The following is an 18,278-nucleotide window of genomic DNA, read 5'->3' on the forward strand; positions in this document are numbered from 1 at the left end:
GAAGCATGAGATTTTTCAACAAATCAATCATGTGGGACCCCTTTATAATATTTCCGTTAAATACAAATTCACCTCGCGAAGTCCAACTCTCACTTCTTTCGGATAATTTCTTCAAAATGTACTCGGCATTTTTACGATTGTGTTTAGGAAGGCTTTTCAGTACTTCCGTAAGAACCTGATCCTTAGGGGCCTCGTCCTGCGCTGGGCCTTGTTTTTCTTGGGACCGCTCATGTTCAGGAACCTCTGTGTCACGCTGCAGCGTTAAACTGACCCGCTGTTTTTCTTCTTTGACACCTTGCTTAAGTAAAGTCAGATACCTCTGGAGAAGAGCATCGTATCTCTTGATTTTTTCATAAGAAGTCAAACCCGGCTCGTTTAATATCGCTCTCATTTCAGCATCCAAATTCTCCTCCGCCGTCTGTCTGATGGACGTGTCTGACTGGGTCAGACGCTTGAATTGATGAGGGGAAATGAGAAACATCTTCTGCGATGTTCTGAGAGACATTATCTCCTGATGATTCCACCCACTAGATCACCGATCAAGGGTGCAAGAGCCGTTAAGATGGGCAGAATAAAACCACCTCGTTGCTTTTTGAGAGCCAACTGTTTAGTTTTTATCCCGGTTCTTTTATCACCCAACAATCTGATGATATTTCTTTGTTTCTTCAATTGTCGGTGTTGAGAGGGTGATAGTTTAATGTTACCTTTTAGGATATTCAGTGCAATCTCGCACTGAGCCTGAATAAAGTCGGGAGAGCAGTGTGCGAGAATATCTTTACGTTTCTGTGGACAGGCCTGGTACAAAGCTCTGAATAATGGTAAATTCCTTTTTATACGCGCTGACATGATGACTTACTTTGTTCTGGGTACGTACACAGCAGGCCACTGCTGAGGAAGTATCCCCGTTCTCAGTCTGAAATGTTCTGGGCAGGTAGGCGTAAAATCGATGATTAAATATCCATGAGCTTCTCTCGTTGCGTCTTCAAAACTCTCCAAGAAGAGACCCTTTTGAGATGGAAACATTTGGCGGGCCAATATGTTCAGCTGCAGCTTATCTCTCGGGTTCTTAAACAACACCATATAATTACAGTTCAAACTAATAGTGCGACTGAACTTTCCCTGATGAAATACATTCTGAGTCAACATCATAACACTCATATTACGATGGTGACGAAACTGGGTAAAGACTTTCATCACGTTTTCATCATCTGAGGCTTGAGCAATAACATCGTCTAGAATGATCAAATGATTCTGATCAGGAGGAAACAGGTTTTCATCTTCAAAAGAATGAGGCAATCCTTCCACAAAGGTAATATTTTTATTCATCTTCTGCAATTCAGCATACATGGGTTGAAAAGATGTGTAAATCCATACAATATTTTCTGGAACAATATCCATGACATGATTACAGTTTTGTAAAATACTTTTTACAAAGAAAGTTTTCCCGCAGCCGCTGGGTCCAACTATCATACATGAGAAAGGGGCTCTAAATCTAGGATCAAAATCAATCTCCTGTAAATCCATGTGACTTTTTATTTTATTTCTTCTTCAACTCTAATAACCGAAAGGCAGAGTTGTCCCGTCAGAAAAAAGACGTCTCTTATCATACACCAGTCGAAACTTTTTAAGAAATGTCGCGTTTGTCAAACGGAATCTCTTTTTATCCCTCCTGATCGTGTGCTGAGGGATTTCAATGACACCCTCACTTGACCCCTGTAAGTAGCCCTCGACCAGCCCTTTGATGCTGTCAAAATTGACCCTCTCGCTGCATTCATGCGTCTGAGTGATGCCTTTAGCACGTATCATTACATTTTTACGGTTTTTGGTCTGGTATGCATAACTCTTGGGTCCTGTCGATGCAAACTCCGAAATGCTGTCACCATCTAACTCGTCAGTAAGATCACCCAGATAATTCCCCAATTCCAGAGGAGTTTCACCACTTTTTGTCACATAAATCAAACTGTCCGTGTCAATATAAATCAATCTGTCCTGTAACTTCTCCATGCTGCTGAGAAGTTTTAAACGTGCATAAGCGGTGGTGAATGCTGCTATAAACACATTATTTGTCTTACTTGGTGGATATATGACATGTTTATTGAAATTCCACTGCACTACACACATTTCAGGGTTGAAAAAATGAAAATAGTTAACCCTGTATTTACTCGAGAACATGAAGCTGAAAAAGTCTTCAGGGTTAGTGATGACTGTGGTCTGAGACAGATCACTTCTTTGCGCAAATTTCCCCCAAAAACTGTTTAAACACAATTTTGCAACCTGCCTTTTGGCAGGATTTATCTCGATTTTCTCAGGGTCTAATTGGATGCCCTGATGCAGTTTGTAGTCGCTTATATACTTTGACTTACTCTCCTGATCCACTGCTTCAGATGGATAGCCTGAAGCCTCCTGCTTACCCTTTAAAAAGCAATGAATGTAACCTTTAAAGATTGTATCACTTCTCTTTTCAAAATGCCACACCTCTGTGATTTTAGCAAGACGATAACTACACTCCAAAGCTTTACATAGTTCTACAGTGACCCAAACTCCCGTCAGAGCTCTTTCTTGATCATTATGCGTGCAAGGACCTGACTGGTAATTTAATTCAGCGCATGTGCGGCAGAGAGTGAACACAAGTTTACCTTGGGATGTTCTGTAAGGTAAAACAGGGAACAACAGGTTACGTGGTGGGTAGACCACAGCTTTGATTATACCGAAGTAGCTGCTGGGGTCATCAAAATCTTTGTAAATGATGGTGGGGTGTCCGAGGGGAAAAACGCAGTTGGCGTTTACATAAGGGTACAGAGATGTGTAATCCACATAGTGTACAGTTTCATCCGGTTCCGCTGTGTACCTCAACTTCATAGGACAGGTGTGTCCACCATACAGCGCATCCCGGGGGGATAACGGTTCGGGTGCATTAACTTTCTCAAGAAAGCTGATCACCCCTGGGTCTGATTTTTTCATTTCAATCCACTCATGCTCCCATATGACTTCGAGACGAAGGCCGTACACAGTTTGTAACACCTTGCTTCTCTCAACAGTGGCTGCGTAAAACTGTTCAAATGCGACCCCTCTCAACGGACACTTGTCATGAGGCATGTAACACTTTTTACAGCCGTGGAAAAAACAGCCATAAAATTCAAACGCAACTTTGACACCGTTAATCTCTGCATACCCATCCACTGAATATGGCCCGATTTTCTTTTCACCCCTATTTAATGCATGCTCGATAAATATGGCTCTGCTGTCTGCAATCCAGCCGAGCCATTGAATGGACGCGCTGGAGAACGTTTTACTGCTACGTCTGTAGTCCAGAGGTGATGGAATGGCTAAGGTTTGAGGAGGAAGGAAATTGGTTACAAAAACCTTCATGCAGGCTGATGCTATTGTGATACTTTTAAACGGATCCACACTTGTCTCCTTAAAGAACTCGTCTCTGAATTTTAAGCATCCTTGAAAAAGAATTTCAACGTCATTTTTACAATAACGAATAGCTTCTTTCTTAAAGTCAAAGACCTCTTTGCTCGCTTCTCTGTACCAGCTGCTAAACACCTGTTGTTCTTGAAGACTCATGCGTTCTACAGCGTAGCAGGATGGAGGAGGAAAAGCCCCTACATACTGGAGATGTTGTTCAGAGGAAAATAGGTGGGGGAAAAAACCCTTGCTTTGATCGGTAAAGCCTAACGCTTTCGGCATGGCACTAAGCTTCATGCACATGAAGGACAGGCTATCAATGTATTTTAACCTGTAATCAGGGTCGGTTAAACAGAGAACTTTACTCCCTACCATGACGATATGTGGTTTAATGCCTAACTGCAGCATTGCTGTGAGAATCAGGTAACCATCGTACCCCCGCGCATTGTGCGCTATTAAGGTGTAACCTTTGTACATTGGCCTCCTGAAATGCAGGAGAAATTTTTGGGTGCAATTCAGTCCATAAGCGTACCATTCATCACCTTTCAACGTTTTAGCACAGACCAGAAAGGGGGTATGCACGCCGCTGTCATTGACGAGGCATTCGAAATCATAAAAAATCAGTTTATCATCAAGCTGATTAATTGCACTGCAAGGCAGAATGTAACACTTATGATCATCGCATGTAACGTCTAGGCTGGGGGGTACATTTTCACCGCAAATACTGCATTTTACATTACACACGTGTGGTTTATTCGGTTTACTGATTGGAATAACGTATATCCGTTTGCATACTTTACACAGTTTTACCAATTCACAGTCACTGATAGGCCTTTCAGCACTATTTCTGATGCGCGGTTCCCTGTGTCTGCTGAAACATGAAGAATTACGACAGATTCTTTGACAGCCTGCACAGCTTACAGGATTGCTAATCTCTTGCATACATTTATATGTTCGACACACTGGACAATAACCTTCACAATGGTGTGTATTGGCATTCTGATAGCTGGCGTAACAGTAATTACAAATATATCTGCACCCCATAAAACCTTTGAGATTTTTTATCCCATAGTAATGACCTTGAAATAACAGCAAAAACAGAGGGTTTGAACGATCGGGGAAACTGGTCTCAAATTTACACAGAGCAGTAGAGCCCGTGGTTCTGTGAAACACTACAATTTTTCTCTTCAGAATGGTTTCAAATTTACCAATATCACTAAAAGTAACTGCTGTTTGCTCGTCAAGGCCTGCCTGATGGTGCCATCTCCTCCCCAGTTCTACAGCACGGTGATCCGTGAGCTCAGGGTCAGAGACGTGTGCGAGGCTGATTGCAAAACATAACTGATTACCGGTATTGTTTATAATATACAAATGACGCATTTTCTTATTAAACAGTTCACAGTCTAACGTTCCTGCAGCTTTACGCTTAGAACCTCCTGCTGGGTCATTAACAACCTGAAGAACAAATTCCATGTTATTATCTACAGGTATATTTGCATTCGATTGTACTAAATCGTCGAGGAAGTTTTCGAAAGCAGGCAGGATCATATTTCCATCATCTGTAACAGTAAATGTGATGTGACGATTGAGATTTTCACCCACTAATTCCAGCTGCACAACGTCGTTACGTCTGGTTAACGATCTCGCAGCGTCGGCTAATTCAATTATAATACGCATGATGTCTGTATAGAATGCTGCTAAATCTGGAACGTCACTTGGACAGGGCGGCGGTATGGTAAAAGGTCTCCTTATTTCATGGTTATTAAAATGTTCACGTTCAACCACAGCTGGAGGATCTCGCTCTATTTGATTAGAACTAACCGCTACTCCCGTATTAAAATGACCCCCGTGATGATCTGCGGAGTGTGACGTAGAGGGGTTATGATGAGTGTCAGGTGGATCATTTTCCTCAATGCTGCTGCTGTGTGGAGACGGTTCGCTGTTCAAATCGGAAAGAGCCTGATTGATTACGTTTAAAACGTCACAGTGCCGATCTGCGGCGTGTGCAGGTGAATCATTTTCCTCAATGCTGCTGTGTGGAGACGGTTCGCTGTTCAAATCGGAAAGAGCCTGATTGATTACGTTTAAAACGTCACCGTGCTGATGTTCATTTATTAAATTTTCACTGTTAGCAGGAGATGCATTAACGGGAATTTCGTTAAGTTCATTAACTAAATTTCTTATTTCATCCAGGGCAAGTCTGATTACTTGATCAGAACTAACCGCTACTCCCGTATTGAAATGACCCCCGTGATGATCTGCGGAGTGTGTCGTAGAGGGGTTATGATGAGTGTCAGGTGGATCATTTTGCTCAATGCTGTGTGGAGACGGTGTGCTATTTTCTTCTGCATTAACGGGAATTTCGTTAAGTTCATTAACTAAATTTCTTATTTCATCCAGGGCAAGTCTGATTCGGTTATCCATTTTCTATGAACATAAGAAACGAAAATAAAAAAAAAACTAACCTACAGAAAAAAAAAAAAAACAAAAAAAAAAAACACAGTGATCAGTTCAGTTTAAAATCACCTTGATGTCACCAAAATGCTTCTTTAACAGAATCTGACATGCAGCCAGAAGCGTTAACGATGAGGTCTTATTACGAAGATTCCGTGAGGCTGTAGAGACTGTCTTCCTGCGCTGTCCAGGTCTCGATGAAATCTGCTCCACCATCAACGTCGCCTCTGGAAAGATAAAGAAAAAAAATAAATAAAAAGATAATAAATATATATATATTGAAATAATCACATTAAAGCTGAAAAAAAAAAAAAAAAAAAAAGAAAAAAAAAAGGGAATTAAAATTAATTCAGTATGTATGTATGAATTAAAACGTACCGTTCATTAAACCACTCACTAGCGTTGCTAGGGATTGTAGCGCAAAGAGTCGCTGTCTTTTGGCCGGGGTTAAATATTCTGTAAAAACAGAAGACAATAAAAAGTTATCTTACGCTGCGCAGCACAGCGTTCATAAATAAAACGAAAATAGTTTTTAAAATACACAAGTTTTTTTTTTAATCTTACTCCGATTCTTTGCGGTAAAACCTCCAGATTTCACTTCTTGTTGGACTGAAACTGTGCCGTTCTGCTGAAAGCTGTCTTGATCTTTGAAAAGCGACCTTCTGGTGGGCGGATTTAATGTGGCATCTTTGGATGTATCTGTAAACAGGTTTATATGACATTTTTATTGAACTATGCTTAAAATACATATATATATATATATATTGTTTTTATTTAATTTTTATTTCCTTACCTTGCTCCTGCTCGACAACTATGTCTTCCACAGAGCTCTCAGTCGAATCTGTAAACAGTTTTATCTGAGGTTTAAAACAAAAGTCTCTAATAACACATAAATAAAATACATTCACTCTCAAAGAAAAACAGTTAGTTCTTAGGACTTACTTTCTGGAGGTGCCGGTAACTTATCCGGTGTGTCTTCAGGGGAAATGATGATAATTGGCGGAGGAGTATTCAAAGAATCTGTCGTAATTTCTGTGTTAGAAGAAAGTTCAGTTGTTGCGAGTTTTTCTTGTTTGGAGATAATTCGCCTTCTCAATTTAGAGTGTCGATTCCAGCTGCTGAACCCTCCAACTTGATCATTCGGGTTTACCTCTCTCATCAAATCTATAAATTGAAACATTGTCAAGGGTTAACTATAATATATATATATATATATATATATATATATATTATTGCATTTAACATTTACTTACCATAATCTGATTGTGTCAAGATGAAATCATCAAGGTCATCAGCGGTGGGTTCTATGACAAAGAAACAAAAATATATATATATATATATATATATAAACAATATATATAAACAAAAATTGAGAACATTCACATGCATTTAATGATACTTACTTACTTACGTTTTAAGATGTCATTGTGCTTTTGTGAATTATCAGAAGTAGAAGCCACAATTTCCGGGTTTCCTGAAATATTTACCGACATTTTTTCTTGTCAGTACTGGTATTTTCAATGTAACAAGTGTTATGGTTCAAAGACATTCAGCATTTGAAGACCCTGACACTGAGGTTAGCCAATGAAACAGAGCCCCAACATTTACACACAGTATTTATACCAGAACATGACAGTGTTATCTCAACTGCAAAGACTATGTTTTTAAGACCAAAACCCTTCTTGAGTTCAAAGGTGATATGGTTATCTAAGGAACAGACCTAACTGCCCCTTCCTGACATCGCCCCTAACAGTTGTAACCCCCTGTAACTCTAAGATGAAAAAGTAAAAATGTTTTTTAGAAAAGCTACAGGTAACTTAAATTATCATTCCTTTTTCCTAAAATGGAGTCTCTCATGATTCAAAAAACAAACACATCATTGCTAGTCAATTTGTAACTTGGAAACAGTATACTGATGTTCTTTTTTTTTCTGTTAATCTGATATTCGTCTTACCTATTTCAGCTGCCTATGTTTTTAAGACCAAAACCCTTCTTGAGTTCAAAGGTGATATGTTATCTAAGAAACAGACGTAACTGCCCCTTTCCTGACATTGCCCCTAACAGTTGTAACCCCCTGTAACTCTAAGATGAAAAAGTAAAAATGTTTTTTAGAAAAGCTACAGGTAACTTAAATTATCATTCCTTTTTCCTAAAATGGAGTCTCTCATGATTCAAAAACAAACACATCATTGCTAGTCAATTTGTAACTTGGAAACAGTATACTGATGTTCTTTTTTTTTCTGTTAATCTGATATTCGTCTTACCTATTTTCAGCTGCTTTTCCAGTATGTTGACGCAGAAGCTGAAGGTTTTTCTCGTTCCATCGATGTAGTGAAGCACAATTTTTTTTTATTTACTTTTTTAGGTCTTTTCTATTTTGAACGGATTTAGACTGGCTCATATATTCAACAAATAGGTCCTGCTGTAAAGCAAAAATTAACTTACAATTCTGTCAGGTTACACAGTTCCTTTATTAGGATTTCATGTGATAGGTCAACATTAAGTTGATTATACCTTTAAAAATATAAAAGGATGCATGTCTTTTTTTTGTTGTTTTGTTTTTTAGATGTATTAACGCCTGAAAAAACATACAGATTATTAATAACACCCTTAAACACACCCCTGTGTGTTTTAATTGGCTCATTTAAGGCCTTCCCCGTAACACCCTTAAACACACCCCTGTGTTTTAATTGACTCATTTAAGGTATCGCCCCTAATGACGACAACCAATCAACATCCACTGTTACGCCCCTTGGACACACCCCCCCTGCCCACATGGCAACCACATGGCGCCCATATGCCCCCACCGGAAGTCCCGCCCTCACCGGAAGTCCCGCCCACCTGTCAAAATGTTTGATGGAAGGGTGCACTTAAATTCTCTCAAGTGGCCAAGTGATCTTATAAGTGCATCTCAGTGATAATATTATTTAAAAGATAACTAATTTCAAGGGATGTAATGGTAATAGAAAGATCATGGTTCGGTACATGCTTTGGTTTTAAAGCCATGGTTCGGTACGATTTCGATTCACTCCAATCGAAACAAATGAATAAAAAGGTTAAGGAGTTATAGCCGATGGATGGATGGATGGATGAATGCATGGATGGATGCATGGATGGATGCATGGATGGATGCATGGATGGATGGATTGTACAATAAACTCACTTGAAATGGCCATTGTTTTTTAGGATTTTTTAAGAAGACTGTGTAGACATTTGAGAAAAAGGTTTAGATCAGTTTGGAGATGTTTTGATATTTAGGCAATACAGTGTACGAGATGTATCTGAATGCACCTTGACAGCTATTAGGAAAATCCCGTCAGAGGGTGTTCTCAGGACACTACCCAATCATTTGCTGTGCAGTGTTTCTTTGATGTTTCGTTTCTCTGATGTTTCTTTTCTTTGACAATCTGAAACACCTAAGTATGAGAAAAAACAAGCAAAAGCAGAAAAATGTAGTGAAGTCATAATTTTGTCATAAATTTTCAAGAACTGTTTCCGGGCTACAGCCTTTTTGGAGGATTATATCTTCCCCTCCCGGACTTATCACAGTTGCAGTCGCATCACCATAACACGTCTTAATCTGTTTTCAAAATCTCACTTGAAACCATTCTGAACCATTTCTCTGCCTCCAAGGGTACAAAACAGTTCCAGCTCACTCAGAACCAACAACACAGCCAAAGTGTTTTTAAGAAAAACACTGAAGATCTTTAAGAGGAATATCCTAACCTCCTAATGTGTGACCCCAGGCTGTGAAATCCAGCCCTGTTAGTGGCCCCTAGCCAGAAGTGGGAAGGCGCTTCCGGAACACCAATGTTCCGTCCTTGGTGATTGAAGTGACAAAACAGCCCCGAAAGAAGGTCACATGTGGTTTTTATGTCTGGTACTGCCTCCATGGGAGGGTTAGTCTTCTAATAAACAGAATTATGTGCAACTACTGGATAGATTAAGTCAAGTTGTAGTTAATTAGCACCTCCAATTATTATCATTCAAACAGGCCCCAAAGTGGCAAAATTAAAGCAATCAAAGTTAGAAGAAAAACACATTCCCGCCAGCTCTACTGAGCTTAATGAGCTGCATATTGGACTGGCGACAACCGCAAATCTTCTTGTAAATTATGATTTACAAAACACTAGCCCCATTTAACAAAATACATTTTTGAACATCTTTAAAGTAGCATCCATTTATCCTTTGACCATACTGAAAAACTACCTTCCATCACATTGGTTCCTGTTGAAGGAGGTTAACACAGAGTTAATGAAAAACAATTTCTTCATATTTAGCCTATATACAGGTCCTTCTCAAAATATTAGCATATTGTGATAAAGTTCATTATTTTCCATAATGTAATGATGAAAATTTAACATTCATATATTTTAGATTCATTGCACACTAACTGAAATATTTCAAGTCTTTTATTGTCTTAATACGGATGATTTTGGCATACAGCTCATGAAAACCCAAAATTCCTATCTCACAAAATTAGCATATTTCATCCGACCAATAAAAGAAAAGTGTTTTTAATACAAAAAACGTCAACCTTCCAATAATCATGTACAGTTGTGCACTCAATACTTGGTCGGGAATCCTTTTGCAGAAATGACTGCTTCAATGCGGCGTGGCATGGAGGCAATCAGCCTGTGGCACTGCTAAGGTCTTATGGAGGCCCAGGATGCTTCGATAGCGGCCTTTAGCTCATCCAGAGTGTTGGGTCTTGAGTCTCTCAACGTTCTCTTCACAATATCCCACAGATTCTCTATGGGGTTCAGGTCAGGAGAGTTGGCAGGCCAATTGAGCACAGTGATACCATGGTCAGTAAACCATTTACCAGTGGTTTTGGCACCGTGAGCAGGTGCCAGGTCGTGCTGAAAAATGAAATCTTCATCTCCATAAAGCTTTTCAGCAGATGGAAGCATGAAGTGCTCCAAAATCTCCTGATAGCTAGCTGCATTGACCCTGCCCTTGATAAAACACAGTGGACCAACACCAGCAGCTGACACGGCACCCCAGACCATCACTGACTGTGGGTACTTGACACTGGACTTCTGGCATTTTGGCATTTCCTTCTCCAGTCTTCCTCCAGACTCTGGCACCTTGATTTCCGAATGACATGCAGAATTTGCTTTCATCCGAAAAAAGTACTTTGGACCACTGAGCAACAGTCCAGTGCTGCTTCTCTGTGGCCCAGGTCAGGCGCTTCTGCCGCTGTTTCTGGTTCAAAAGTGGCTTGACCTGGGGAATGCGGCACCTGTAGCCCATTTCCTGCACACGCCTGTGCACGGTGGCTCTGGATGTTTCTACTCCAGACTCAGTCCACTGCTTCCGCAGGTCGCCCAAGGTCTGGAATCGGCCCTTCTCCACAATCTTCCTCAGGGTCCGGTCACCTCTTCTCGTTGTGCAGCATTTTCTGCCACACTTTTTCCTTCCCACAGACTTCCCACTGAGGTGCCTTGATACAGCACTCTGGGAACAGCCTATTCGTTCAGAAATTTCTTTCTGTGTCTTACCCTCTTGCTTGAGGGTGTCAATAGTGGCCTTCTGGACAGCAGTTAGGTCGGCAGTCTTACCCATGATTGGGGTTTTGAGTAATGAACCAGGCTGGGAGTTTTAAAGGCCTCAGGAGTCTTTTGCACGTGTTTAGAGTTAACTCGTTGATTCAGATGATTAGGTTCATATCTCGATTAGAGACCCTTTTAATGATATGCTAATTTTGTGAGATAGGAATTTTGGGTTTTCATGAGCTGTATGCCAAAATCATCTGTATTAAGACAATAAAAGACCTGAAATATTTCAGTTAGTGTGCAATGAATCTAAAATATATGAATGTTACATTTTCATCATGACATTATGGAGAATAATGAACTTTATCACAATATGCTAATATTTTGAGAAGGACCTGTAGACACTCCCAGCTCTGAGTGGTCCAGGGTAAAGGCCCCATTCATAAATCCACCCTGATATCATATATAATCTACCTTAATTTACTCAATTCTTAATAATTTCCAGTTATTTATTTTTTCATCCCGTCTACCCATATACACAGAAAAACAGACACACAAACTAAGTTATAACACATATTATGCATGACATTACACATTCCATTCATTTTGACTCTGAATTTTTATTATGTATTAATCTTAACATAATTTGCTACTCATAAGCATTATCCCCTCCCTGTCTGAAAACATTGTTATTCCAGTAAAAAATTTGGGCCTTTATACTGAACTACCCCTGTTTCTTTTAAACACTGGATTTTTTATAAATACCACGGACTCCATTAGTTCACATTAGTTCCATCATTTAATCAAAGTAGCCAATTTCTTTTTTTTTTTTTTTTCTTCTCAAGTCTGTTAATAATATGATTATATCTACCTAATTAGGCCTTTGTGGTCCTTCCCCATAACATATACCCCCAATACTAGATAAAAGTCATTTTCATAGTCTGGACAACCTCAATCATTTAGTTATTCATTCCTTTAAACATCTGATCACTCATCATGTCATTAGCCAAATATTCCCATTTTTTTGTGTTTCCATCCTAGGATTATTATTACTATTTTTCACTCTGAAGTTTAAAAGTTAGTCAGACAAACATTTAAGACATGTATTCAGACAGAAATGTAGACAAACATTTTAAAAGGGGAGGCTTCAGCCTCCCCTCTTAAAGAAGATTGGGCGGCCAAATCTTTTACCATCAAATTATTCAATCTGAAACCTATGGCAGAATGACAGGTTCTGGTTCTGTTCCCACCTCAACGAGAATTTAGATCAATTTCACCTCAAGAAAATTCATAAGAAATTTAAGTTTTCACCTCTGAAACTAAAACCCAGATAGTGTTTTCAACCTGCGAGCACACGAACACATATAGTGAACACCTACACTACAGAAAAAGCATATGAAAGCAAAACTTGGTGCACTACAAGACGTTCATTAGTTTTCCTAACACAATTATGAATCAAAAATCCAAACAAATATTGAGCTCACAATATCCAAAACATACCATTCAATTCATGAACCTTTCACTCAGATGGCCCACATCAATACATCATTCATACATTGGGCCTTCATTCATTCCTGTGACACCCTGCTCAAACACACTTTTTCCTCATCCTCCAACCCCAATCTTCCCAGTCATACCGTTTCTGAACCCCAGGGAACTTATGTCCTAAGTAATAATGTGTCAATGGACCCATTTATCAGGCTGCTCCCTGGCACCTTTTCAGGCCTTGTTCACCTAGGAAAAAATTATATGTTTAGGATTATTGCTCACTTCATCAGGCAATATAGTGGGACGACTCTTCAATAATCTTTCCAGAAAAATCATTAACTCTTGAGTATTTTGACCTGCACAGCCTGAAAATAAACAATTGGATCATACAACCGTCCCAGTACAACAATCCAACAAGAACAAAACAAAATCACAAACTTGGGTAGTGAATTCAGCAAAGTAGACAAATATTAACGACATTTAAGTTAGAATATTGAATGCAGATAGATTAGTTATAAAGGGAATCATTATCATCAGAAAAGGAAAAAGGGTATTCTGTCTAGCAATGGCATCTCGTTACCCTTTGGGTAAGAAGTGAAAGTTGAAAAATGAATGTATATTTAAGCCTGCCACAATAAACCTATTTACGCATAAATAAGTCTGTGCAATTGTTTATTGTGCCATCAATTAAATCAAATGTATCTATCAATGCACCTAACACTTTCAGTGAAAAGTCTTAAATATAGGACATCATATTTAATCTGGTCAGAAGGCAATGATTGGTGTATTCTTTTGAAACTACAGAGAGTTAACAGTATTTTTTCCTCCTATCTGTAAGTCTTAAAGGGGTGAAAGTTTAGCTAAGTTTAATCACTGTAATTATTTGAGGTTGATTGTGAGGTTTTTGGAAAAACCCAACGTTTGGATTCGGACAAAGCTAAAGTCTAACTGGTTGTGCTGAAATCCTAAATCTTAATATCTGTAAGCTTGTTGCCTTAAAATTGCCACATTATTGTTCTGTAGAATGTTTTTCCCTTCCAGTTCATAAAGGAGTTTTCACACAACTGATTCTGCAAATTCTATAACACACAGATATTATTTTATGTCAATGCTAAACTTCATCCTCTCAATGCTATATATCATAGTCACTGTAGATTCATTTTTTGAGGTGTCCATATAGGATTCATCACTGCTTTATGTGTGAGTCCTTGAACTGGTTAGCTCTCTATATCAGAAGAAAACTTCATTGGTTATTTACTTTTACATGTATCTATTTCCTAATTACTTCATACTTAAAACAATACTTAATCCCATTTTGGTAAGAATGTAGCCTGAGAAATACTGATCAGTTATCTTTTTGTTTCCTGCAACAATAATTTAAGAAAGAAATTCCGCCTTGTGCATTTCAGTTCAAAGTTCCATAAACTTGGAATAATTTACCTCCCACTTTCATGTACACTTTTTCATATTTCTAGGTTGTCTTTACTTGTTTATTGTAAAACATCCTGCTCTTGCTTTCAATAAGAACAAAGATACATTTATTCTGGACTTAATCCTAACAGGGATGTGCATAGTTTTGTGTCTTAAAGTACCATGCTGTGTATTGTGCCCGATGATCTGTATTACTGTTGTCTAGTTCAAGGGGTTGCCCTTGAAGTTTGCTTCCTACAAATATTTCTGTCTGAACATGATAAAACTGTTCTCTTTTAATCATCTGGTTTCATAACAATTTGAGTTGTATCCCTCTGCAAGATTATAATGACTGGATGTTTTTATTCTACTTTAGCTTTATTTAGTTGTATCTGCATTTTCCTAATGCAGTCAGTCCTTATTTTTAAGAATGGAGAATCTAGTTTTTATTAGTTGCTATTATTTTAATGTCTTTCATATCTCAATTGGTCTCTTTTAAACTTAATGTCAAACTGTAGGTCATTTTTCCTTTTGACATGCATCAGTGAGGATTCTTATCCTATCTTAAGAAAAGTAAAAGCATTAGCATTCATACTTTATCATTATGGTGTTTGTGTAAAAGCTCGTGTACAGCTCTATAAGTAATAGTAAGAAAGGGTATTCCTAACAACTGTATATGATCATTGATATAACAGTTTATTTTAATCCTCACTCTAAATAAAATCAAAGATGATGTTGTTAATGTGTCTGTTTTTGTCCTTTTTTCCCCTTAGAATAACCATGAATATTTCCTACCTGTCTCACGTGGAGCAGCTCTCACAGGATGTTTTTGAGTACATTGACTGCGGGAGTAATTCAACTACACCCCATCCTGTGAGATGATGAAACCTAAACTATAAACACCAACAATGGCATTCTACTTCTATTTTTAATGTGTGATTGAGTACTGTTAAAATGACATATATGATTAATTCCAGTATTTTAACAGTCCAAAGGCTTTTAATCAGTCACTACCATCTTACGCACATTGATGTTTTAAATATAACTGTAGATTTTATCACAGATGACTTTAGCTCTGTTCTCTGTTTAAAGCTGTATGCATTGTACTGTTTTTTATGTTTTAAAAATCTTACTTTTTTGTATGACAGAGTTGACCTCTGTAAATTCTGATTTTATTTGCACTTTAATAAACAGTGACGTTCATCCAAGGCTCCATGAGTTTTCTTGTTTCTTTTGATTGTTTTTCATCCATCCATCCATCCATCCATTCATCCATCAGTGCCAATTCAAAACACGTAATCTCATGGCAATTTAGAAAGTCAATTCAAAATCATATTGATCACAAGTCAGGGACATTCCAATTGATCCTAGTTATCAAACAATGCAGTCAAATTCAGTTTATTATTCAGATTGGTTAAAAGGTTTGTAAACTTTGTCTACCCAGCAGATTTCATCGAGTCCTCTGTCGTTGACTTTGCAGAAATCCCTCATACCGAGCATCCATGTAGCGACAGTTGAAAGGAAAACTCTTTAACAGGAAGAAACCTCCAGCAGGGCCATACTCATTGTGAGTGACCAGCCGTCATGACCAATGGGGGGTTTGAGAGGACAGAGCATACACACACACAAAAAGAAACAGGAGTACTGATCCAGGAGTACTTTCTGTCTGAAAGAAAAGTAAACTGTTAGAGTTGCTCCTTTAGTGGCTACATCTAGGAGAGAGACAGCTGAGCAAATAAGCTCTAAGCCAGTTTTTAAGTCTAGAGTATAAAACAGGAGTACGTAAAAGCTCAGCGAATATCTATGTCTAGGAAAGAAACATGGTTAAACACTGAAAGACAGGGCCAATCATCTATAGAAGGAGAACATTACTTGTTGACAGCAGTAGCTCAGCCGATGCCCCCCTCGGGGCAAATTAAAAGTTAAAACAATAGCAAGTAATGCGAAACTGGAGAGTAGTAGGAGAATGTCGCAGAGTGAGTGAAAGTGGCAATGTCCTCCAGCATCCTAAACCTTTAGCAGTATAACTACAGAGATAGCTCAGGATAACCTAAGCCACTCTATTAGCTTTATGAAACGGAAAGTTTAAAGCCTAATCTTAAAAGTAGACAGGGTTTCTGCCTCACTAAGTAAAACTGGAAGGTAGTTCCACAGAAGAGGAGCCTGATAACTAAAAGATCTGTCTCCCTTTCTATTTTTAGAATCTCTAGGGACCACCAGTAAACCTGCAGTTTGGGAGCTAAGTGCTCTGTTAGGAACATATGGAACAATCAGATCTATGTACAGGTCCTTCTCAAAATATTAGCATATTGTGATAAAGTTCATTATTTTCCATAATGTCTTGATGAAAATTTAACATTCATATATTTTAGATTCATTGCACAATAACTGAAATATTTCAGGTCTTTTATTGTCTTAATATGGATGATTTTGGCATACAGCTCATGAAAACCCAAAATTCCTATCTCACAAAATTAGCATATCATTAAAAGGGTCTCTAAACGAGCTATGAACCTAATCATCTGAATCAACGAGTTAACTCTAGACACCTGCAAAAGATTCCTGAGGCCTTTAAAACTCCCAGCCTGGTTCATCACTCAAAACCCCAATCATGGGTAAGACTGCCGACCTGACTGCTGTCCAGAAGGCCACTATTGACACCCTCAAGCAAGAGGGTAAGACACAGAAAGAAATTTCTGAACGAATAGGCTGTTTCCAGAGTGCTGTATCAAGGCACCTCAGTGGGAAGTCTGTGGGAAGGAAAAAGTGTGGCAGAAAACGCTGCACAATGAGAAGAGGTGACCGGACCCTGAGGAAGATTGTGTAGAAGGGCCGATTCCAGACCTTGGGGGACCTGCGGAAGCAGTGGACTGAGTCTGGAGTAGAAACATCCAGAGCCACCGTGCACAGGCGTGTGCAGGAAATGGGCTACAGGTGCCGCATTCCCCAGGTCAAGCCACTTTTGAACCAGAAACAGCGGCAGAAGTGCCTGACCTGGGCTACAGAGAAGCAGCACTGGACTGTTGCTCAGTGGTCCAAAGTACTTTTTTCGGATGAAAGCAAATTCTGCATGTCATTCGGAAATCAAGGTGCCAGAGTCTGGAGGAAGACTGGGGAGAAGGAAATGCCAAAATGCCAGAAGTCCAGTGTCAAGTACCCACAGTCAGTGATGGTCTGGGGTGCCGTGTCAGCTGCTGGTGTTGGTCCACTGTGTTTTATCAAGGGCAGGGTCAATGCAGCTAGCTATCAGGAGATTTTGGAGCACTTCATGCTTCCATCTGCTGAAAAGCTTTATGGAGATGAAGATTTCATTTTTCAGCACGACCTGGCACCTGCTCACAGTGCCAAAACCACTGGTAAATGGTTTACTGACCATGGTATCACTGTGCTCAATTGGCCTGCCAACTCTCCTGACCTGAACCCCATAGAGAATCTGTGGGATATTGTGAAGAGAACGTTGAGAGACTCAAGACCCAACACTCTGGATGAGCTAAAGGCCGCTATCGAAGCATCCTGGGCCTCCATAAGACCTCAGCAGTGCCACAGGCTTATTGCCTCCATGCCACGCCGTATTGAAGCAGTCATTTCTGCCAAAGGATTCCTGACCAAGTATTGAGTGCATAACTGTACATGATTATTTGAAGGTTGACGTTTTTTGTATTAAAAACACTTTTATTTTATTGGTTGGATGAAATATGCTTATTTTGTGAGATAGGAATTTTGGGTTTTCATGAGCTGTATGCCACAATCATCCGTATTAAGACAATAAAAGACCTGAAATATTTCAGTTAGTGTGCAATAAATCTAAAATATATTAATGTTAAATTTTCATCATGACATTATGGAAAATAATGAACTTTATCACAATATGCTAATATTTTGAGAAGGACCTGTATGATGGAGTTCGATAACTGATGGCTTTATATGTGAGAAGGAGAATTTTAATTCTAATTCTATCCTGGATTTAACAAGCAGCCAATGAAGGGAAGTTAAAATACGATAAAAATAATCTCTTTA

The 18,278-nt window shown here is 39.0% G+C and overlaps 1 protein-coding gene across 2 annotated transcripts in view; it reads left to right on the forward strand.

Annotated features, from left to right (window-relative positions):
* The window catches only part of tmem106a (transmembrane protein 106A), a 31,641-nt gene extending 16,177 nt beyond the window's left edge, over nt 1–15,464 (forward strand). For both annotated transcript variants that reach the window (XM_047376254.1, XM_047376253.1), the window contains exon 8: nt 15,035–15,464. In XM_047376254.1, coding sequence (XP_047232210.1) covers nt 15,035–15,143 — 109 coding nt within the window. In that variant the 3' untranslated portion in view covers nt 15,144–15,464. The remainder of the gene's footprint in view (nt 1–15,034) is intronic.
* The last annotated feature ends 2,814 nt before the right edge of the window (nt 15,465–18,278 follow it).

Source organism: Girardinichthys multiradiatus, chromosome 10 (assembly GCF_021462225.1).
Source record: "Girardinichthys multiradiatus isolate DD_20200921_A chromosome 10, DD_fGirMul_XY1, whole genome shotgun sequence".
NCBI classification, from domain to species: domain Eukaryota; kingdom Metazoa; phylum Chordata; class Actinopteri; order Cyprinodontiformes; family Goodeidae; genus Girardinichthys; species Girardinichthys multiradiatus.